The following is a 24259-nucleotide window of genomic DNA, read 5'->3' as shown; positions in this document are numbered from 1 at the left end:
GAGGCATTAATTAATAGCAATAATTGCTCATCCTGATTATGGATTGTTGTAAACAAAAATTGGACCAGAAGAAAAGAAAACCACATAATCTACACAAATAATCTCAGACATTACAAGAATAGAGGTTTGCCATATAAAAGCTAACTTAATGTAGTTTACAACCATAAGCAAATTTCACCTATGTTTAAATCCTCCAAAACAACTGTGTTTTTCAAACATGACTATTCTCAGAGCCCTAAAACAGTCAGATATGCCAAATGGGAGTAACCAACTTCCAATCTCCTTCATGTCAGTATTGTCCTTCTCTGTCCTTTCCTCTGGATGCCTTCTCCACGCCTCACTCACAGAACCAAAACTTAGAAAAATATTCTATACCTTGAAAAGACTTTACAAATCTGGTGTTTGCCTACATAAAAAATAAAATTGTTGAAGATGAGAGTTTTATCTTCCTGCTAAACTCTTCCATAGCTTTCCGTGCCTCTTAGGGGAAAGGCCAAAGATGTCCTGGTGTGGATGGCCTCACCCTTCAGCCACTGCTAATTTCTTGTATGTCTTGGGGTCCTCCCACTATTTTCTAGACTCCAAAAGTGCTGGGCTTTCTGTTCCCCAAATACTCGTTTCTTTCTCCAGAGCTTTGGCATCTCTTTCTACCCTCTCTCCTCTCCTTATAACTTTTATTCCGCCTTTAGTACTCAGTGTGAGGGCACTTTCTCTGGGAAGCCTTTCCTGATGCCCTGGTTAGTTCTGGCTCAGTTGTTTTCCATTATTGTAGGCCATGTTACTGTTTTCAAGAGCATTTGTCTTTGTGACTATGTATATGAGTGACTATTTATTAATATTTCTCCACCTCCCTCTGTATTCTTGAACAGTCACCATAAAGCTGGAGACTATATGTGCCTAATTTTATTCATTATCACATCCTTAGTGACTAGCACATAATAGGCATTTAATAAATACTTGTTGAATAAACGGGTGCATGAAATGAAGGATGGAAGGACGGATGACTGGTGGGATAGATGGATGGGGTCTCTGCCCACTTCTTTTCAGAATGGTTCCACTGCTAATTTCTTGTATGTCTTTGGTAAGTCCTTCTCTGGCATCATGGCTTTCTCACCTGTAATATAAAGGACTGGACTAGAAAATGTGGATAATACCTTCTACCACATTAGATTTTAAAATTTGACACTCAGCATGCTCTATTAGCCTTGTAGTCATATAAATGTACTGCCATGTGATAAAAACCAACTGACTAAACTGGATAATAGCATTTTCTGATGTTTTCCCTGATTAACACTGATGTATGTATGCCCCACATGATTGATTAGGACCATGCATTGTTTTCTTAATTCACTAAAAATTACTCTGGTGGCTATAAGAACAGGAATGACTGGTGAGCCTCACTGTAACCAGATAGTAAATACTTAATAACATTAGCTTATTCTATATTTTAAAATTATCGTCTTCTTACATTCTTTTTGCATCCTAAGTAAGATTATGCATGCCATATGATTACTTATAATAAAAGTTATTCTATTTAATGAAATGGTCTTGTGAAAAATTCATACCACTGATTTTATATTCTCAGTCAATGAATAAAAGACCATTTTACTGCAATAGCATAAGAATAACTGCTAAGCATTTTAATTCAATTTCACTTAGCTCTCCTAAGAGCAAATTGCTATCTGTTTCTATTGCAGTCAATGGGAAATTCTGGCAATATTATTAACAGTGAAAATTATTTTCCTTTCAAGATAAATTTAATTTGTGTCTATATAATCTGGAACATAAATATATAAAATTTAGTGAATCCTTTTATTGTGAATACCAAAAAACCCTATATAATTATTTTATTAAAAACACAAATAAAACCTTTTTGATGGCCCTAGCCAGGTGGCTCAGTTGGCTAGAGTGTTGTCCCCATAAGCCAAGATTGCAAGTTCAATCTCCAGTCAGGACACATACAAGAAGCAAACAATAAATGGATAAATAAGTGGAACAACAAATCTCTCTCTCTCCCCCTCCCCCTTCCTCTTCCTCTCTTTATCTAAAATCAATCAATAAAATTTTTTTAAATTTTTAAAAATAACAATTCAATAAATAAATATAATTGTAGAGATGTCTTTTTTGTTTACAATAAATAATGATCCGATTATGGTTAATGACATATAATAGATTTTCCTATTTAAGTATACTTGCATATAATTTTGCATACTTGCAGTTATGCTTAACTGACAAGTTCTTAGCTAAAATTAATCTTCATTTTTTTATAGAAAGTTAAATTAAGAGTGTTAATTCAAGTAAAATTTTTGGCTCTATGCTTGGCACATGATAAACAGTCAATATATGTCAGCTTTTGCTGTTACTGTATCTTATTAATATTCTTCAAATGGACATTTCTGATCAGTGTTTCCCAAGCTAATTTGACCAATGAGACATTTTTGTTTTTATTTTTTAATGTATACTGAAATCATAGTCTGGGAAAAAAGCAGTTTCAGATTAGGCTATTAGTATATATAATTAATATTCACTTTTATTCTACTATAAAACTTATCAGTTGTACTTGGAACATGTGGTCATCCTACAGCTTTATAACTGAAATATCACAATTACAATAATAAATATAGTTAGTAATAATATTATGTATATGGAGAAATAAATTTATAAAAACAGTAGTTTAAAATCATGTTTTAAATACCTACTCCTGCTCAGTTTCGTTGTCATATCATTAATAATTATGTTGGTCCTTATCAGATTTTTCAAAAACATTTCAAGGTTTAGTCATTTACTCTTTTATAACATCTAATTTAGATTACCCAGGAAAGTTACAAGAAAGTATAGTTCATATTACTTCCTAGTTAGTCATTTATTTTCAATGCATTCATAGTACCTGTAAATGCCAATAATCTATATAGAGAATTTAGCACATTTCACATTATGACTCAGATTATCTGTATAACAATTTTAATCATGTATTAATTATATTACTAATTACCATGATGATAATGAGCCCCACCAGCATCCAAGAAGTAAAGAGTAGACATACAGAAAATATATCCAGAGTGCCAGCTATATTTATCTGGAAATAGGGTGCATGCACAGACTTGGGGTAGGTGAGTGCTCCTAATCTGGCATGTGGTCAGATGAGGCTCAGAAGGTGTGATTATGCTGGGGCCAGGCTGGGCTCAGAATGATACCAAATCAAATGGGAAGACTTAAGTTAGTCATTTTTCTCTTCCAGCTGAAAATGACCACATGTTCATAAATGTGATCAAATAATGTGTCTGCTCTGAGGTGTTGCATCAGGTCACAAATTCAGAATTACAAAACATAAATTTTACTTAGCATTTCCAATCAAAACTCTGGTTCTTTGTATATTTAGAAAGATTATAAAGATAATAATGTTTCACTAAGCTATCAATGCTGACCCCTACTATCAGTAAAAATGACCTTCCATTGAGCTCTATGAAAATATTATTGGCTTCTTGCTATCTTAGCACTTAGCTCAACTTACTGAAAATAAACACTTTTGTTTCTATGTTTATGTGAATTGTAGGAGCCATAGGACTTTATCCATAAGAACAGAGTCTCTATTTCATTGTCTCACTAGTATATGCCCAGGAGTGTCCAGAAAGTGTCCAGCCATGTAATATGACACATAGACACACTTATTAAAGAAGATACAAGAAACATTGTACATAGGACAATGATACCCTAGTCCCCTTCAAAGTAAGCACCTTGGGACCTCATTCAATTCTCCCAATCACTATCTGCTACACCATTGTATTTTCCTGAATCTCATCAATGGTCTGAAATCTTTGCCCTTTCAATGGAGATTTTAGTTTGGGAAAAGCGAGAAGTCACAGGGCACCATATCTAGGATGTAGGGGGGCTGAGTCATCTGGGTGATTTGATGTTTTGCCAAAAATCTCTGCATGAGATGTGATTCATGAGCAGGTGCGTTGTCATGATGAAGTTGCCAGTCACCAGTTGCCCAGAGCTGTAGCCTTCTGAATGTTCAAGCATATTGCAAAATTTGATGCATATTTATTGCTCCCCTCCCTCAGTCATTTTCAATGCAACAGCCACACAGTACACATGCTCACTCATCAGCATCTACCACCCCCACTGACTAGTACAGTGAAGTCATCATTGTTCATATATGCACATTCCAGTCCACTCTCCTTGGCTGCCAGGTTACATTAATGTTGCACAAACCATTCTTGCCTTTTCCAGACAGACCTCATATAGTGGGGACAAGATAAATATTTGTTGAATGAAAAAATAAATCAACTTGATAGATTTTATGTTGTTGGTTTCACTAATTTCCCCCCAAATATATTCCTATCCTAACTCTATACCCTCATGTCCATGTTGTAAATTTCATGCATATACTCTTCTACCTACACATGCTCTTATTTAAAAATGTAACAAAACTTAGTCTTGGACTGCTTGTTTGGAATGCTTGTTTGAAAAACAGATTCTTAGTTCCTATCTCAAACCTAATCATTCAGAATCTCTGGGGATGAGGCCTTGGCAGTTTTCATTTTTACCAATCTCCCCAGGAGATTCTCCTGCAAAGAATCCAAATTTAGTGATTTCACTTTATGTACTCAGTGAGAGTTGCACATCATTGTACTCCTATGCCTGTCATTGGAATCATTCCTTGCCTATAAATTTCTGGTAGTTGGGTGAGCATAGCCTGCCGAGCAATCCATACCTCATGGGCATAGACTCCCCATAACTAGGTGTTGATCATAGCCTTCAAGGAATATTGATGGTCCTCTGTAATTCTTATACCCCATTCAATCATCTTGCTCACTGTCTTGTGAGGTTATGCCCAATTGTATTCTTTAAGTGCATTCCCCCTGCTGGCCCATGAATAATGAAGACAGAGCAAAGAGAATGAATCATCCCCAGATTAGATGTAAGCAAGATTGCAGGGAAAGCACTAAAGGTCTGTTTTCTAGTGCCTCAAATACGTGTGTGTGGACAAGTCAGCATGTACCTCTGTAGCATTGGTCACACTGAACAAGTTCCAATCACCTGAAAAAGATTCCACTAATAATTATTGAATGAATAAATGGATTCTCATGCCCCTTTCCAAATAATGTTTTAATATTGAAATATAATCTTTTGATTGTTTTCAAGTTTAACTTTGATATGTATAATTTTTAAACTCTAAATATTTGATCAGACATAGAAATAAATTCTGAAAACATATGTCTCTTCTACATGTAACTGATGCTTACTTGATTAACACTTAATTACTGACAGTGTCCTTATAGTCAGTTTTGCCCATCTTTAGCACAGTTCGTCATACACCACTTAAACACTCTAATTAACTATACTTTAATTATATGCATTTCAACTTATTAAAGCAAGGCTGAAAATTATTTCAATTATGAATCCAAGAAATTACAAGTCACAGAAACAATTCACACGTAATGATTCACTATTCTAATTCTTTCTTAAAACTTTGTGCTTATTCTTCATTAAGATTCTGTTTCTATTTCTGCCATTTAATTTTCTAATCCTGAAAAATGGGAAATAAGTGTCAGAGTGGAGACATCTGATGTTAGCTCTAATATGTACCCCAAACTAAGCAAGAAAACATGGTTTATTAAAGTGGGCACACAAATGTGACAAGTCCCTTTGTTCTCATTTTTGTATTTGCTTCAGAACCGATGCTTAGGAAGCTACATCAAGGAAAGTGATGTGGGTTTCCAGGTGACCACATGTCTTTCTGCAGGCTCTGCAGAGATGCTGTCTATGAAGAGGCATCATCTCCAGCCACCACATCAGGTCATTTTTGTTTCTGGAGTGAGGACCACAGGGGCAAATGTAAGAAATATTCAGGAGAAGATACAGAATCTTCTACTTAAAAACTAATATTATATATGGGCAAAAGCTGACAATTTGGAAAAAATGGATTTGAGGTAGACCAATACTAAGTCCCAATAATAAGTTTTTATAAGTACCAAGCATTCATGGCCCCATTAAATTCTTGCAGCAGCTCTCTGAGACACATACTGTTTTAACTCCATTTTACAGGTTAGGGCATAGAAATCAGAGGGGCAAAGTAACTTGTCTAATACGTAACAGAGTCTGGGTTTAAATCCAGCCCCATCCAATTTTACAGGTGGACACTTTATCGTTATACTATGACTTAAAGTGAAAAATCATGTGTAATAAAACAACAGTAACAACAACAACACAAACCAAACAAAAATAAGGTCAAGGACCAAGCAATGCATAAGGTGAGGGGTAGAATAATTTAGTTCTCAAAACATAGGTCACTGAGTCTCCTTTGCCAGCTCACTTTCCTCTAATCTCTGAATTTAATTTTGGTGTGGCTCGTATGGGTGTTACCTGGGGCCTGAGGAGGAGCCACTTTCCTTAGACATGTCATGCTCCCGGGGTTTTCCATGACATATCTCTAGGCTGATTCACCCCCACTACCACTGCTTTGCATGACCCCCACAGGATTTCTTCTCTGAGTTCCAGACCTGAATATTCAACTTCTTCCTTATTACTTCCACTTGCATAACTTATAAGCACTTCAAAATCATTTTATATAAAGCAAAGAAGAAAACAATTCCATGCTGCCCATCCAAATTTCTCCAAGTCAATAGCATATAGTTCCTCAAATCAAATACCTAGGAATAATCCTTGACCTCCCTCTTTCCTTTCTGTCTTTTGTCCAACACCCAGGTCCAGCAACTTTATCTCCAGAATCTCTATATTCTGTCTGCATTTCTCTATTTCTACTGCACCCTTAATGCCTACCCACTTCTCATTAGGCAAGCTGTAATGGATGCCTAATGCTCCACCTAGTATTTTACTGTGGTTTAGATTTACATTTTCCTAATGACTAATGATGTTGAACATCTTTTAATGTGCTTATTGGACTTTTGTGTATCTGCTTTGGGGAAATGTCTATCTTTTGTCCATTTCTATATCAGGTTATTTGCCTTTTTAATATTTATTGTAAGAGAAGGGGCTAGCAAAGGAACACAAATAGAAGACTGGTAGACACGGACAATAGGGGTGATTGACTATGCAGGGAATGGGGTTGGGGTGAGCAACACGGGAAAAGGCGAGACAACTAGAACTGAACAACAATAAATTTTTTTAAAAAAGAGCTCTTTGTATATTCTGGATGCATATATTCCCATTTTGAGGGTTTGACTTACTTGATGGTATCCTTTGCAAACTGAAAGTGCTAAATTTCAATGAATTTTACCAGCAGTGGCTGGTGTGGCTCAGTGGATCTAGCGTGGGCCTGTGAACCAAAGGGTCACAGATTTGATTCTCAGTCAGGGCACATGCCTGGGTTGTGGGCCAGGTCCCAATAGGGGACATGCGAAAAGCAACCACACATTGATATTTCTCTTCTTCTCTTTCTCTCTCCCTTCCTCTGTGTATAAATAAATAAATAAATAAATAAAATTTAATGAAGTCCAGTTTATGTTCTTTTACTTTTCTTGCTTGTACTTTTGGTCATATATAAGAAACCACTGCCTACACCAAAGACATGATTTATTCCTATGTTTTAAGTGTTTTATAGTTTGAGCTCTTACATTTAGGTCTTTAATCCATTTTTGAGTTAATTTTTATGCATGTTGTGAAAAGGGGAGTCCAACATCAATTTTTTGCATGTGAATGTCTCATTGTCCCAGTACCATTTGCTGAAGAGACTTTCCTCATTAAGTTGTTATGGCACCCTACTGCAAATCAGTTAGCCAGAAATGTAAGGCTCTATTTCTAGACTCTCAATTCTATTTCATTAATCTACATACCTATCCTTTTGTCATATTGCACTGTTTTTGTGTAAACATTATAGTAAGTTTTCAAATAAGTGTGACTTCTCAAATGTTTTTCTTTTTCAGGATAGCTATTCTGTGTCCCTTGTGTTTCTATATGAATTTAAGGACCAACTTGTCAATTTCAACAAAAAAGTCATCTAGGATTTGGATATGGATTGAATTTAATCTGTAGGTATATATGGGGACTGTTGCCACCTTAAAAATATTAAATTTTGATCCATAAGCATAGAATTTCTCTCCATTTATTTAGACCTTTTGTATTGCTTATTGCTAATGTATAGAAATATGAATGACTTCTATATATTGATCTTATGTCCTGCAACTTTTCTGAACTTGTCTATTAGTTCTAATAGTTTTAGTAAATTCCTTAGGATTTTCTATAAATAAGATTATGTCATCTACAAATAAAGATAGTTTTACTTTTTCCTTTCCAATCTGAATACTTTTTATTTCTTTTTCTTACCTAATTATTCTGGTTAACACCACCAATACAATATTAAATAGGGGTAGTGAAAACAGATATGCTATCTTGTTCTTCATCTTAGGAGATAACACAGAATCTTTCACCGATATGATGTTAGCTGTACATTTTTTGTAGATGTCTTTTATCAAATAGAGGAAATGTGTCCTATTTCTAGTCTGATCTGTTTTTTTAATAATGAAAGGGAGCTGGATTTTGTTAAATTCTTTTTCTGTGCCTATTTAGATAACCATGTGGTGTTTGGCCTTTCTTCTTATTAATATGATTTATTATAGTAATTGACTTTTGGATGTTAAGCCAATTTTGTATGCTTTGGATAAATCCCATTTGGTTTTGGTGTATAATTCTTTATATATATTGCTGGATTTGGTTTGTTAGCCCTTTTTTTGAGAATTTTTCCATCTCTATTCATAGGAGATATTGGTCTTAACTAGTATTGGTCTATAACTTCTTTTCTTGTGACATCTTTGTATTATTTTGGTATCACAGTAATACTGGCCTTATAGAATGAGTTGAGAAATATTCTCCTTTCTTCTATTTTTTGCAAGAGGATATAAATGATCATTAACAATTCTTCCTTGAATGGTAGAGTTTACCAGCGAAACCATCTGAGCCTGATGTTATTTATTTTTCTTGGGCGGGGAAAGAGTTTTTAAATCACTAAATAAATCTCTGTAGTTGTTATAGTTCTATGCAGGTTTTCTATTTATTTTTCAGTATATCATGGTAGTTTTTACATATTTGGAAATTTGCTTGTTTCATGTAAGTTACCTGATTTTTGACATATAGTCTTTCTGTTCTGTTCTTTTAAAGAGTCCTATCACATCTGCTTTTCTACCAAGTATAAAATCGTAATTTGCATGAAAAGTTTAATTTAGACACTAAGAAATCCTATTCTAGTTATTATTAATGGAAAGAAAGGTTAAAAATTATGTTATTCTATTTATGCTACATAATCTTTGTTAGTTCACCAGGCTACTAAAATGAACAATAAGTTCTTTGATTTACTTAAAATGGCCAATATATTTTAAATAGGCTAATTAGTATTTGATTATCATTTGAAAAAAAATAATTGAGTCTGTGCCTACTGTGTTAGTTATCATTATGTTTTAAAGCTCTGTATGACTGCCTTTGTTACTTAAGAGCTTTTAGCTCTGATTCCACATCTCTGATTTGAGCTTTAGGACATATTTTTTAAGGTGTATCTATGACTAGATATTCTTCTATAAGTTGTAACACAACTTGTTTTGAAAAACAAAGACAGGTAAACTCCTCTGCATTATGGAAATCATCCAAAGATGATTTGGATGATTTCCTAAATTATTTCGAATTTGGCAAAACTCAAAGAATGTTTGCCAATATTTATCTTCTGTGATTTTAAAATCCAAGTGCAAATTAGTGAAATATAATCTGATTTATTTAACTTCAACTCAAAAGCTCTTTTATGTTCATGAACTTTGTAAACCCTGTAGACTTCCCTTATTTCCTCCAAAAGAACAGTGAATAAATAAGCTTAAAACTCTTAAAATGTTTGAGGGAGTCTTTCACAGTTCTAAATGTTGATACTTGGAAAATTTCAAGCCTTAAAAAAATATTCGCTTCTCCTTTGAAGATGATGTCATCTCACATATATTTTATTTTCTAAAAAATGTTTGTTGAGGTTAGAGTAGTAGTAGTAATAATAATACTAATAACAATGGATTTCTGCCTAAAGTACAGACATTCTAAATGATATTTCTTCTTATAAAATATTGTTTTCTATCTAAATTGTGTGTGAGTTCACATATCTCTTGAAATAAATCATATAAAGCATTACTTAGCTAAGTAGGTAATCACTATAATTTATATACAGGTTGGGGCAAAAGGAGGTTAATAGTTGAGTACACTAAACAGAGTTTAATGTATTATTATTTATTAATTGTTATATTATTTTCCATATGAAAACTGTAAACCTACATTTACCCCACCCTGTATATGTCTGTAATCATACATACATATGTATATGCATATTTTCCTGCGTAATTTGTTTGCATAACTTTAGACTAACAGCTATCAGTCCCCTTTTGTTCCTTGAACTTCCCAAACACTTTCTGGCTGCTAGGACTTCGAGCCTGCTCTTCCCTCTGCAGTGAGGATTTTCCCCACAGCTTGTGTCCTCCTTGTCATTAAGGCCTCAGCTCAAATATCATCTCCGAGAAGCCATTAAACACCCATGTTATAAACTGAATTGTATCCCCACAAAACTCGTAGATTGAAGCTGTAACCCTCACTGTCAAGGTATTTGGAAATACAGCTTTAAGGAGGTAATCAAGTTTACATTACCACAATGGTGGAGCCCTAATCCAGTATAACTGGTGTTTTTATAAAAAGAGGAAGAGACACCAGGAGTGCACGCACACAGAGAAAGAAGCTCTGTGAGGACACAGAAGGCAGCCATCTATAAGCTAAGAAACAGATATTTTGGTGACACCAAATCTGTCTATACCTTGATCTTCGACCTCTAGCCTCCAGAACTCAGAGAAATACGTTTCTGTTGTTTAAGCGCTCCAGCCTGTGGTGCTTTGTAATGGTAGCTGTTAGATATCTGACACAACCCTCCCTTCAGTTGTTCTTGATGGAACTTTTAAGAATTTAAAATATTCTATTAATTTTGTTGTTTACTTGTTTATTATCAAACTGTTCTGTCTTAAGAGTAGAGATTTTGTCATTCATGCCCTAGACCAGTGGCTGATACTTGCTAGGTACTTAATACATAGTTGTTGGACAAACAAGCAAAGTGTCCAGGAGCCACAGTGGACTGGACATCATGGATCATGGATGTCTGTGAGACACTAATCTCAGTTTTTTTTTTTTTTTTCATATTCAGTGGATAGTTATTTTTAACCCCAGCAGGCATCGTGTACTTTTTTTCAGCCCAAGGGTTAAAAGTCCAGTGTTCACAGACTCCAGGCAGATGTTGAAATGAATATGGCATCATGGATACAATGCAATGGAAAGTTGAGGGGTCTGTGGCAAACTGGAGAAAGCGTTTTCCATGCAAAGACTGCATAGGCCCAATGCGGCCAGTGTAATATTTAAAGAGATGCCAGAAATCTAAACTTTTATATGAAATCTTCTGATTTTTAAAAGTTGGCAACTAATACAAGGCTTTGTAAAATCACAGCAGGCCCCAAACAGCAACAGGAAGAGGAAAAGTGGTAAAAGGCAGGCAGGGACGTCAGGGAGCCGCGAGGCGGAACGAAGCTAAGCGATTCTCCGTTCAAGGAGCGGCCCTGGAGGCAGTGCCTGGGAGGCAGTCCCATTGCTCCCTGCTGCACTGTCCCCTCTTCTCTTTCACTCACCTTTATTCTCCATGCCACCCGTCCCCCAGTTCCCTTTATCTCTTCCTTTATTCTCTTCTGTTTTTGCCTCAGAACCGCCTATGTCTCTTATGAGTACTTTGCACACAAAAGTTCCTGAAAAATTAATTTGCTGTTTTTGATCCAAGGAGGTAGAAAATAGGAAGAGGGATGATACCCAAGGATAAAGACACCACCTCTCAGAATTAAGAACATTGTTGAAATTGAAATATATCAGACAGAAGGGCCTAGTTGTCATCTTTGCGTGTATAAGCATATGAGGATGAAGAACACAGTTAAATTCTAGCCATCACTTACTAAGTAGATACTGTATATTAGAAACTGTAGAAAAATAATAGCTGACATTTATTGTTTGCTTATCACCATGTGAGAAACTCTACACTGAATATAAATTCAAGGAGAGAGCAGATAACTCCTACATATTCTTTCACAAAGGCAGGCCCAAGAATTCAGAAACTGTAAATCACGAAGCAAGATCTTATAGAATCTACTTTGGACATTCCATAACCTCTATCACTTTCCAATTTTAGTTTTCTGTTTATTTGTTGTTGGGGTTTTTATTTGTCACTGTCACCTCTGTAAATCTCCTGAAATGAGGCTTGTGCATTTCTCTTTGGGGTTGATAAAACTGAGGGGACGGTGAGGAGCTCAGTGCTCACTCTCCACCTGGTTGTATCTTCACACAGAGAGGGGCAAGGTGTTTGGGAAGACGAGAGAACGTGAATGGGGGAAGAAGAAGAGGAAAGGAATCAGTGGAAGGGGAGTAGACTGAGGCCAAGCAGCACAGCCTGGGACAAAAGGGTAGAAACCCATATGTGTTTCTCATTGGGTAAAAATTAAAATGAGGAATTTTGAAAGTTTCAAAATAAAGTTGCCCCTTATTTTTATTACTATGTGAGTAATATAAATGTATCTTTCTCATTTCGCCAGTACATTCTTCTATTCTAAAGTCTTGCCTAGATCCTTCATGGCTCTTTGGATCCTGAAGCTGGTGTTCCTGAGACTCTCTCTTTCCGTGGAAAAGCCCCTATCTTTTCTTCTTTCACTCAGACCCTGGTGGGGAAACTCCAGTCTCCTATTTGTAGTGAAGACCACGCCTCTCTTCTGGATTCTCACCCTGATTTTCAGAGGGAAATCTAGGCTGCTGCACCTGTGTTTTCCCAATGACAGGCAGGTAGTCAGTGGGAGTCAATTCCTTAACATATAAACAAATGAATGTTTCTGATGTGTGTCTTTACATTTCTTAAAAGAAGGCTATTCTTATGCTAGCACATAATTCTGGGAGAAGAATACAAAGGTATCTAAGGAAAATGTGAAGTAATAGAATTTCTGAGGAAGCTTGAGAAGGCCAACTAGAGGCTTTCTTGGCTTTGAACTCTTTGTTCCCCCTCCTCTTCCTCCTTTTCTTCTCCTGCTTTGTCACCTTAGATCCTATTCTCAGCAGGCACTGGACACTTGTGAGAGTGAGAACTGGACCTGGAGCTCTAGACTAAGGATGACTGAGGAGAGGGGTGTGGGAAGAAGGAGGGAAGTCAGAGGACCCACCTAACATCAAGGCTGCCTAGACCACTGACTGGCAGGGAGGAAGTCTTCAACCCTGGTCGTCCTCAAGAAAGTAGGTGAGTGGAAAGTGCCCTATACAGTCACTTAAGTGACATTCCGAGAAGTTCTTCAGCCAATTTAGAGTAGAAAGAGGATGACATTATGGACAAAAACGATATAGTTCTCAGCTCTTTAGTAATTTTTTTTTGTTTCTGAATGAGCAATAAAATTTCTCCTAAAGTTTAATTTGATTACTTCACTCTATCAGGCAATTATTTTGCTCTGAGAATTATCTCATTGGTTGAAACAAAAAAATTAGGTTTTAAATTACATAAAATTTTCATAGTATATGTACTTTTATAACATACACTTATGTGCATACTATGCATGTCTAAACTTGGAGAGAAGGTAAGAATTGGGTTTATATATGATTACATAAATATCTATGTGTGTGAATAATTACATATTATTTGTAAATGTATAAGTATAGTATATTTCTAATTAGAAATTATGGCTCAAATTCCAAAGTGCAAGGGCAAACCATCCTTGCCTGTGGACGTGGAAGCAGGCTCACAATTTAGTCCATACACTTTTGTCCTCAGACTACTTATATCTGAAGGAGGAAAGTGTCAACTTCAAGTACTGGGGAGTTCCTTTTAAAGTAAGGAGCTAATTTTGAATGGATTCCCATTCAACAGGTCAATGGGACCTGATCTGTCTCCTGACTATTGCTGTGTGGGGGAATACATGGATGCACACACTACATCTCAACAGCCTAAGAACAACTGTGTGCTAGCAGAGGGCAGGAAATGAACTGAAGATTAACACCAAAGATACAAGCACATTGCTTTCATCTTATCGACTAACCTCTTCCTGTTGTAATTCTGTGAAAATCCCATCAGTTTTTTAAGCTTATCAAAATAGTTTCTGTATTTTAATTTTTAAGGCAATGGATCATTTAGGACTCACACATTCTTTAGCTAAAGGTTTGTCATTGATTTTCCTTAATTGACACTTAACTTTTAACTGAAAGTATTTTCCACCTTAGCTATTAAGAACTTTTAGTAGCTTTGCTACAAACTTTTTCCCTTTCCCTAGACCCCAAGTCACAGATTTGTTATTATTGTATTTTTTCCTGTTTTATATCTTGAGTTTCTCTTCATAATAGTTTCACAGAACTCTATTCTTTTAATATTGCTGAATAATTTATAGACAAAGTCTTAATTTAAATGTAAACTGGCCCACTATTCATTCATTGTAGCTTCTAACTTTCAGCAAAGGGAGACTAATGTTAACCTAAATCCTTTTAAAAATAATTGATCTATCACTAAACATAATGCTCGCTTAATAATATTCAGTGTTCTAATTTGATTGTTCATTGATATTGCATTTGGAACATTTTCAGTTTTTCTACACAGCTGTTCTCAACATTTCTATTCTAAGCTGCCTTCCTAAATTTTTGAAAAGACTCATAATTAAAAAAAACATGGGTTCTGTTTTAAGTTTTCCATTCATACTCATTTTTACTTTCTATGAGGCAATGCAATAATAAAAAGCAATGATAAAAACATAGACTTTAAAGATCTTTCATAGCATAAATTTGGGGGGGGATGGGAATGATACAGAATAGTGCTTAGGTTTTTCTATTGCTGAAATAATACTGGAAATCTCTTTCTACTGAGACCTTAAATTCTCATTATTTCTGGCTGCACAGGAACATATCTGTGTGCTTATAAGACCTCTTAGAAATAACATACTTACTTTGGAAAATAAGCACTAAGGGAACGATTAGTCACAAGTGACCATGTATTAGTGCATTTTCCAAGGCCAACAGAGCAAATTAGAAAAAAATTCTTACCTCTTGAAGGACGTAAGACAATGCACATCACCAATAAAGCCAGCACAGCAGAGGTGGCAATTCCAAATGCAATTTTTAACCATATCTACATAAAATTAAAAATATAGATATACACACAGTTTCTGCTGAGTAGTAGAAAAGGCAAGATTTTGTTTATAGCTAAATCTTATTTCGCCTTCCCCACAAAACTTTTCATTGTCTTCCACTGGTCTGGCTATAATTGCTGGAATTTTTCCAGTTCCACAAGGACAAATGTTTCTACAGTATATTTAGAACAATGTCTCAATCCCAACCCACTCCGGGAAGTACAAACTTACGTACAAATCTTCACCTTCTAAACAACGTAAAACTTTGATCACATTCAATTCTGCCGGCTCTCATTCTTTAGCAACACCTGAGTTTGCATATACTAACCTTCATTTTTCCAGATGTTTTTGAAAGTTAGCTAACTCTGACTTCAGAGCGTAGGTCACTGGATCTCTGAAAACCGTTGAAAGGAAGCAAGTTTGTCTTCAGAGTTGGAAGCCGAAGCTAGGACAAGGTTTTTTTTCTTTCCACGGACTTTTCAATACCGTGCCAAATTTCAAAAGATTTCTGTAAAATTAGAAACAGATTTTGGGGGCGTTCTTGGCCTTGAAATGAACTGTGAGTGGCTCAAGGGAGATTTTACAGGCTTCTCGTCCTTGTAAATTCTACACCAACATCTGCTTACGTTGACATACAGAGGTTTTTAACTTTTTTTTTAAACAAGTTTAGTTTTATGTTTCATTTTCTTCGACAAATCTCTCACTGTTGACTTTGGCAATTTATTGGATTTCGTGTAACTTTTCTATCTGCTACCAAAAGAAGAATTTAGAAGTAATACAAACTTTCAGGTATTTGCAGTACACATACTCAAATTTTGATGAGAGGAAGAAAATTAAAATCACTGAAGATTTTATGAGACATGTACCAGATCATTGCACTTTTTTCTTCCTCTGAGAGATCGTGAGGTACTGAAGACAGAAATGTTTTTCTTTCAGCACAATTTCTTTGTCCATGTAGCACCATATGCACTTTCAGTAAATACAGAAGTTTAAAAATTCAACTGTCTAAGCCCACGACTGCTTTCCTTTAGAGAAATAAAATGCCATCTGGTGAAATTTAGTATGGGTTAGGTGTGTATGCACAGGCCAGAAAGATGGAAAGATCAGCAAGAATAATTTACCAGCAGACCTTTGGAAGAATGAAAATGGCTTTGCAAAAGTGATATTTTTGCTTCCATTTCAGAATATCTTCTGAGAGAGAGGACCATTTTGCAATTATAAAACCTTTAAGATAAATACAAAAACATTTGAAAATAGAAGGAAGACTTATGTACAATTTCATTGTGGCTAGCTCCACATAATTTCAAAGCAATCAGTCAATGTGACAGGTCAGTAAAATGGGCGACTGCAGTTCCCATGGACAGCGGCTGTGGTTCCACATAAACATAGGCACTGACCTACTGTGTCTTCAGTTTTTCCACTAATAGTTTTCTTCTTTGGAAGTGTATAATGTTCTCAGCCTGACTAAAACAAACTGCAGGGTGACCTTTCATGAACTGTTCACAGAAGATAATGAGGAAACGTTACTGAAGTCTGCTGCTGTTTGCCTTTGTCAACTGGTCCAGCTATCACCGGAGGCTTCCTCCAGTGAGCAGCAGGATGGATGCTTGTGAAATTCCTCTCAGACAGTCTCCAGACAGCCCTCCCTGAATTCTAGCCTTATGAAAATTCTGTTGAGGAAAATGAGTCATTAAGCACTTACTGGCAGAGAAATGTAGCCACCCTGCTTCCAGAAGAGGTCCCCTCCCTTGCAGTCGATGGGGCCAGCTCTTTACAAACTGAAACAATCAGTAAAAGAAATAGCCAAGTTATGCTACACATTTGTAGGCATCTCCATGTGATTGTACGATTTTCAAATCTAAGACAAAAGCCACCAGCCTGGTTCCAAATGAACTGCTTCTGTGTGGGTCCTCTCAGATTGGCTGCCTTCTTTGGAAAATTCACACAGCATGTTCTGAGTTCTGGCCCAGCCTGCCAAAGCCCCACAGTCCACAAGTACTTTTTAGTGGGTTATTTCCAAGACTGTATGCCCTGAAAAAAATTGACTGTAATAAATGATTAAAGTATAATTAAAACAGATACTATTTGCTTTAGCAATAAAAAATGCATGGACCTGTGGCTGGTCCGTGTGCCACACAGGATTGCAGCCAAGCGTGGGCATCCACAAGAGACTCACTGAACAGGTCCCACAAAGAAGTGGGGATGCCTGAAGAGGAACAACTGTAAGTTGAAATTATGAATCTAAAATATGTTTATTTAGTTTGGTTTTTTTTTTTTTGAAGTTTGGGTGACTCAAACTGCAACTTAGTGTTATGAACTGTTTTAAGAAAAATGAAACTGACTATAGGAACAAAGATGTCAAGAGCTTTTCCATTTGATTTCTTGGATTAGCGATATATTGCTTATAGCAGAGCTACACAACTCCATCCTTTTGAGATAATGTCTGAGTGTTCCAATTTTTCTCCAAACAGGGCTTGCTGCAAAAATTTGGATTCTTTTATATTAGAACATCCTTACTGGCTTTTTCTCCTTTTGGAGTCAAAATGAAAATGCTAGCACTGTTTAAAAAATAAGGAAACTGACTACCATTCTTATTTTAGACAGCATCCAGTCAAAATTTTCATTGGGAAAAAATATAAAAAGTCTCAGACTGTGTCCGCAGAGAGCTTACATTATTGGACAAGCATGGTGCATACGTTCTTACATAATGTTTTTCCCCTTCCTGGAGCTCTTGCTGAGAATGAGCCTGAAGCTGGGTTTGTGCTTAGTAGGCAAGAGTGCCCCCCGACTTGTTGTTGCTTTCTGTATGGATCTAGGAAGAGGGACAGAAAGTACACACAGCACATATTTGCAATCCTTAACTGAAGTCTAATTTTTGTCAAGATTCGAACTTTTCTCAGAAAGCAACTGTGTGTGTCCATTAGAATGCTACAAAAATGGAAAGTAAGACTTTGGCCTGTAAAAATTAAGAGCAAGAATTAGTATAGTAGATGCTCACTGAGTTTTTCCCAAACTTCATGAGGCTCAGTTTAGAATATGACTATATGCTGGCTAAGTTAACTAGAACATAAATCCTTAATTTTCTAAAAGAGATTTCTAGAACTATTTAGTAATATCCATTACAGGTCTGCCAAAAAATCACTTTTATTTATTTGTTTTCCCAGAAAACACATTCCTAAAGTGTTAAGGTAAGACCATGCTGCAAGCATAAATAAAGATGTTGTCTTTTTATTTGGGAGCAGGGAGATTAAAAAAAGAGGGATGCATTTATCTGCCGAAAGCTAAGACATTATGTAAGGACAAGCGGTAAGGAAGGGGTAAGAAGGTAGGAGCGGAGCCAACATCAGCCTTGATTTTATACTCTTTAAAATAAGAGTTTGCTCCATGGAAGGCTATGTCTACGCTTTTAATTCCTCAGATTCAATAAATATTTCCTGTTTACCATTATACACAAAGTGCTTTAATACATTATTTCACTTAATGTATTCATTCATAATGCATTTCATTCATACCAAAACATGCTTAACTGATTAAGAAATGGAACCTAGGAAAATGTAGGTAACTTGCCCAAGATTGCAACATGAGCCACTGTTACTGTATTATGTTGTTTCTTTATGATACTTTCTGAGACTAATTTCAAAGTAATTAGTATCTTCTAAAAAAATTCTGGTTGACATCTCACTGATTTTCTATTGAGAGACATGTTCAGGGTGCAATGGCAGAATCATTAGCACCAGAACGACATGCACAACCCTGACGTCTTCAGAGGACATTGTTACGTGTGTCTCAGAAGTCCACAGTGTCGCTCTAGAGGGATGGTGTCCAAAATATTAACTTAGAATTTTGTTGGAATCTGGGTCTAGAAATCAGAGCAATAATTACAACATACCTGCATTTTAAAGATCTTCCTCTGGGAACTTGTTTGAACTCAGATATCCATCAGAATACACATCATCAAAGAGATTTTGAGATCCAAGCTAGGAAGAGTCCTAAGATCTTCAAAGCACATAATGACTATCATATATTCATAATGGATCAAAACAAAGTAGCATAACACAGCATCAGTGATAAAAGATACAGTTTTAAGTACTTATTGAATCTGGCCTTTTTTCTAAAACTGTGATTGTTTTATAAGTGAGAATATGAAGCAACCTGCTCTCCAGTTTGTAATTGGTACCTTCCACCTAAATAAATATTATAATTAGATGCCATCAGTTCATTATCCTATAAGAATTAAGGCAACTTGGCTTTGAAGTCATACAGAGTTAAATATCAAAAATTGATCAGAAAAGAAACATAGAGAAAAAACTTATTTCTTTGGGTGTCTCGATGTAATTTAAAAATGCAAATATCACATCTCCTTAGAAGTGGTTCATCAGTAGGAAGACTGATTAAATAGTATAAAATGATTGTGTAAGGGCCTTCTATATTTTGATATAATTCATTAAACCACAGTGCTATTTTAGTCATATTTTTAGATTAGATAATACTATTACTACTAGGTAATGTTTACTCAACACTTCTATTCAGCTGGACATTTTTTTAAGCACTTGACACATGCTAGCTCACTTTATCCTCAGCACATCAGTACTATTATTACCTTCGTGACCATGTGCTCATAAGCAAGTAGCTAGTAGAGATGGCACATGAACCCCGGCAGCCTTATTCTATGGCACAGTCTGATTGTTCTGTGTTTTGGGTTCTGACAGGAGGGTATATAGGTAGAGTGCTGGGATATATAATTGAGGCTGGATCTAGGAGGAGGTGAAACAAAAGGAAGAAATTAGATGGGCTGCTAGATATCTGGAAGTGCCAACTGAGTGGGAAGGTGCAAAGTTAAAAAAAAGGTGACACCAGAAAATAGCAGTCATTGGTTTAAGACTCCAGTGCAAAGACAAAGGTATAGATCCAAGAAATGAGTGACTGAGGTAGAAGAAAGAAGTGAAGGAGTAGTGGGGGTGTCATTTGGGATGTCTGATAAATTATGACAATACTTGAGGGATGGAGAAAACACTCTGAATTGCAATCTAATCTCTTTTTAAAAGAGTTGGAGAGATTTCTGGTTCAAAATGGTAGACTAAACTTATACATCATTGCTTTGCTTTCTGAAACTCCATTACACTTACTGTAAGTGGAGGGAAAGGGTAAGACAGAGAACAGTAGAGAGAATGGAGACAGTATCATCAGTGGATAAAGCAGAACAGAAATAACAATCACCTGGGACACACCTAAGAAGGAACTTGCATGGAACAATTCAGAACTGAGATTACATTGACCACGGATAGTAGGAAAGAGAAATGGGAATAGAAAATAGGGTACTAGTTGGACAATTTTATATGAATGCTTCACTTCTGGATGCAGAACAATCTGCAGCTAGGTGTTTATTCCAGACAAAAAAATAGGAGACTTAATTTTAAGAGATAGTAAAATATTACTGGAGAGTACCAGAAGAGGAGCTGGGACTCAGTGCACCGGAGTAAATTCAGTTTTCCAGCTGGACTTCTTATCCTTAAACAAAATCCATCAGTCGATGAGCCCTACCTGCATGCTAGGGTCTCCCCATTGTTGCCTCATTCTTATATCTGCTACAACCCCCCAAATCAGTAGACAATATTTTTTAAAGAAGAGTCAAAACCCCAAAACATGAAAGGAAAAGTAAAGATACCAAGAAGAAGAACTACAAAAGAGAAAAAAGGCACCCAGGGAAAATAGAAAAAAATGACCATGAAGATAATTCTGAAAATCGACACCAACCTTTAAATAAACTTGAATTCAGTAATCCTGCTCCTAGCTGCATATCTAAAGGAAATGAAAACAGAATATCAAACAGATATCTGAACTCATTGCTACCCCATTTACCATAGCCAAGATATGGAAACTATTTTGTGACTACCAATCTGTCCTAAATGTCCATCAACAAATGAATAAATTCATTTGTGTGACAATTAACAAATGTCACACAAGGGACATTTCTGGAGCACCCAGCTCAGGTGATCAAGGAGACTGCACCACAGGACACCTACAACATAAGGCCACCCACAAAGGCTGGGAGACAGGGCAGATCTGTCTAGTACACAGAAACAAAGACAAGGTGGCAGCCAAAATGGGGAGACAAAGAAATATTCTCCAAATGAAAGAGGGGGAGAAATCTCCAGAAAAAAGAGCAAAATGAAATGGAGGCAAACAATTTACCAGATATAGAGGGTTTTAAAAAAATGGTTATAAAGATGCTCAAGGAATTTAGTGAGAACTTCGGGGAACTTCAACAGAATTTTAAAAAAGACATAAAAACCATGAAAAAGTACCAGTTAGAAATGAAGAATAGGATATCTGAAATGCAAAATACACAAAGAATACACATGAAAAGTATACAAAAATGCAAATTCAAGAATATTATTGAAACTCAGCTCACAATATCGAGAAACTGATAACTGACAGCCAATCCAGAGAAAATGTAAAAATTCCAATATGGAACATATGTAAATGAATGATGTAGATATAAACGTATTGACATAGAAAAACCTCCACAATATATTGCTTAATATGTATCGTATGATCTCATTTTTATGGAAGGAAGAAGAAAATGTTCATGTAGTTGTATGATTAGTAGAAACCCTGTAAATACATTCCTCACAGCACTGGGCCATAAAGGAGAGTGTAGTGGGTGTCATCTTCCCTGGGAGCAGAAAATAAAGTACATGGTTTATAGTACATTTACAAAAAATAATAAAACCCACTGAAATCAGTCTGATTTTTATCACCACCACATCCAGAAATTCTAAAGAATTTTAGTGATAAGATACTCCTTCCTGCTGAAGCAGACCACTGCACTCCTACTACACCCTCACCTCGGTCTCTGATTTCATTAAAGGTCAAAAAGTGGTTTCCTCATGAGAAAATAAAGGCAGATCAGAGGGCCAGGGGGTCCAGAAAATTATATGAGAACATAATTCTTTGTGGGAGTAAAAAGGAATCCTTTATACAAAGTCCTGTGTTCATTATACAAAGTATGGGGTGTGGGTGCAAAAAACCTCATTTTTATTTATAAAAAATTGCATTTATTATTATATGTTTAAACTTCAGTTACCTTTAAAGTGCTCTCCATTTGATGCAATACACCTACCGAGATGTTTTTTCCCCTGGTCAAAACAGTTTTTGAACTCATCAATTTTGATGCCTTTTAGTGCTTCTGCCGTTTTTTTTTGTTTCGCCTCTTCCACATTGGCACAACGTTTCCCTTTGAAGACTTTTTCCATCTAGGGAAACAACAAAAAAGTTGTTTGGGGCAAAATCAGGTAAATATGGAGAGTGGGGGATGGGGATCAGCCTTTTTTTTTTTTTTGTCAAAAACTGCTGAACACTCAGCATGGGTGGGCAAGAATGCTGGTAAATCAGCCATTGTGAAATGGGCAAACACACTGAGTCTTCAAAAAATTTTACTGAAGCTGAGGGCAGCCTCGCACAGCAAAGTCAGGTGGTATATTGATACAGATGGGTTCCTAGAACAGTCACCTAGTGGGGCAAGCCTGTACTACAAGGGTACTGCCCTCCAGAAGATAATCTGTTTTGGGGGGATCCCACAACATTCTTGAGTGTGAAGACAAGTTTAAGGCCTTACAATCTTTTTCTGGTCTCTATCTGTACTGTCTAGTTCTCCTGCCCCCACCCCACATTTGACCCCTGGTTGACTGGTATAAGCCTGAAGTCCTCGGCCTGTAAACCAGTCTGTGTCACAGCCTTTTCCCTTCATGATGTGGATGCTTTTTTTCTTCAGTCAAATTTCCCATGGCAAATTTGAGTTTGAAAAGAGAATTGCTAATGCTGCTATAACGTAATGGATATCTTAATGGTGGTGAGTTCAGGCAGTTTGGCTGACTGGTAGGAAAATCATGCAGCTTCTTTGAGAAGTAGATTTTAAAACAGTAAAGGAACTGAGGGAGGACAAGAGACAACTTTTGGCAGCACATGCATGTCACATCATAAGAACAGGCTTCTAAGCCCTGGCTGGTGTAGCTCAGTGGATTGAGCGCAGGCTGCGAACCAAAATGTCGCAGATTCGATTCCCAGTCAGGGCACATGCCTGGTTTGTTGGCCACGGCCCCCAGCAACCACACATTGATGTTTCTCTCTCTCTCTTTCTCCCTCCCTTCCTTCTTTGAAAAAAAATATTAAAAAAAACAAAAACAAAAATAGGCTTCTTAGGTTTTCAAAGGGTAAATCCTATGCTGTAATAAAAAAAAATCAACTTGAACTGACCTAATATCTATGTTGTCTTCAGCCTATAAATAAATAATTTTCTTATGAGTCTAATAGACAACATCAGGAAGGATAATGATAGCAAAGTAAGATGTATGGATCAGAAGATAGAAAAGACATTACAACATGGGCTCAAGTCCTTGCCCAAATGCCACCTTTTCAATGAAGCAGACTCATTCATTTAAAACTAACCACCTTTAACCTCTAATTGTTCTTAGTTTCTTCTTCTTTTCCTACAGATTTTACCACTTCTCAATGTCCTGTAATATTTATTTACACACACATGTATATATGTATGTATATATACAATGTATAAATATGTACATATATGTGTATATAGACACACAATGTGTGTGTGTGTGTGTGTGTGTGTGTGTGTGTATAATTTCTACTGCTTATTCCTCTTTACCCCACATGTAGCTCCATTTTTGGCTTGTTTCGCTCGTATGTCTCAAGGATATAGGAGCAATACTTGCCATAAACTAGGTGCTTAATAAATATTGCTGTCTAAATGAATGAGTGAGTGACTGAAGAAAGGGAAGAAATAGAGGATATGGAGCTCACCTGCTTACTATAGGCCCAAACTAGATGCTCTGAAGGAGAGCATCTCCAGCTGTGACCATTAAAATGCCAAGCTTATTATTATTAAACAATTAGACATTAACTATTATTATTGAACAATGGTCATTTAATCCTTGTGCTACTGCTTCAGGGTGTCTTTCAACATGAATTGCAGGTTTTTTTTCATTATAACATAGAGAATTAGTAATAGGAGACTTTGTCAAAATGATTCAGTTAGTTTTTCCTGAGACCAGGGGAAAGATTACCCGCTACTTATGAGAAGTATCTGT

At 36.2% G+C, this 24259-nt stretch overlaps 1 protein-coding gene across 3 annotated transcripts in view; it reads right to left on the bottom strand.

The window, feature by feature from the left end:
- The window catches only part of LOC114495343 (fibroblast activation protein alpha), a 71852-nt gene extending 56119 nt beyond the window's left edge, over positions 1-15733 (bottom strand). For 2 of the 3 annotated variants that reach the window (XM_036023388.1, XM_036023389.1), the window contains exons 1-2: positions 15481-15727; positions 15067-15151 (exon numbers count right to left, since the gene is read on the bottom strand). In XM_036023388.1, the coding sequence (XP_035879281.1) occupies positions 15067-15151; positions 15481-15486 (91 nt within the window). In that variant the 5' untranslated portion in view covers positions 15487-15727. Of the gene's footprint in view, positions 1-15066; positions 15152-15480 lie in introns of all 3 variants that reach the window. The other variant, XM_036023390.1, reaches the window with a different exon arrangement.
- Between the last annotated feature and the right edge of the window lie 8526 nt (positions 15734-24259).

Source organism: Phyllostomus discolor, chromosome 4 (assembly GCF_004126475.2).
Source record: "Phyllostomus discolor isolate MPI-MPIP mPhyDis1 chromosome 4, mPhyDis1.pri.v3, whole genome shotgun sequence".
Taxonomy (NCBI): domain Eukaryota; kingdom Metazoa; phylum Chordata; class Mammalia; order Chiroptera; family Phyllostomidae; genus Phyllostomus; species Phyllostomus discolor.
Note: the sequence above shows the minus strand (reverse complement) of the source record. Positions and strands in the feature narration are given on the sequence as shown.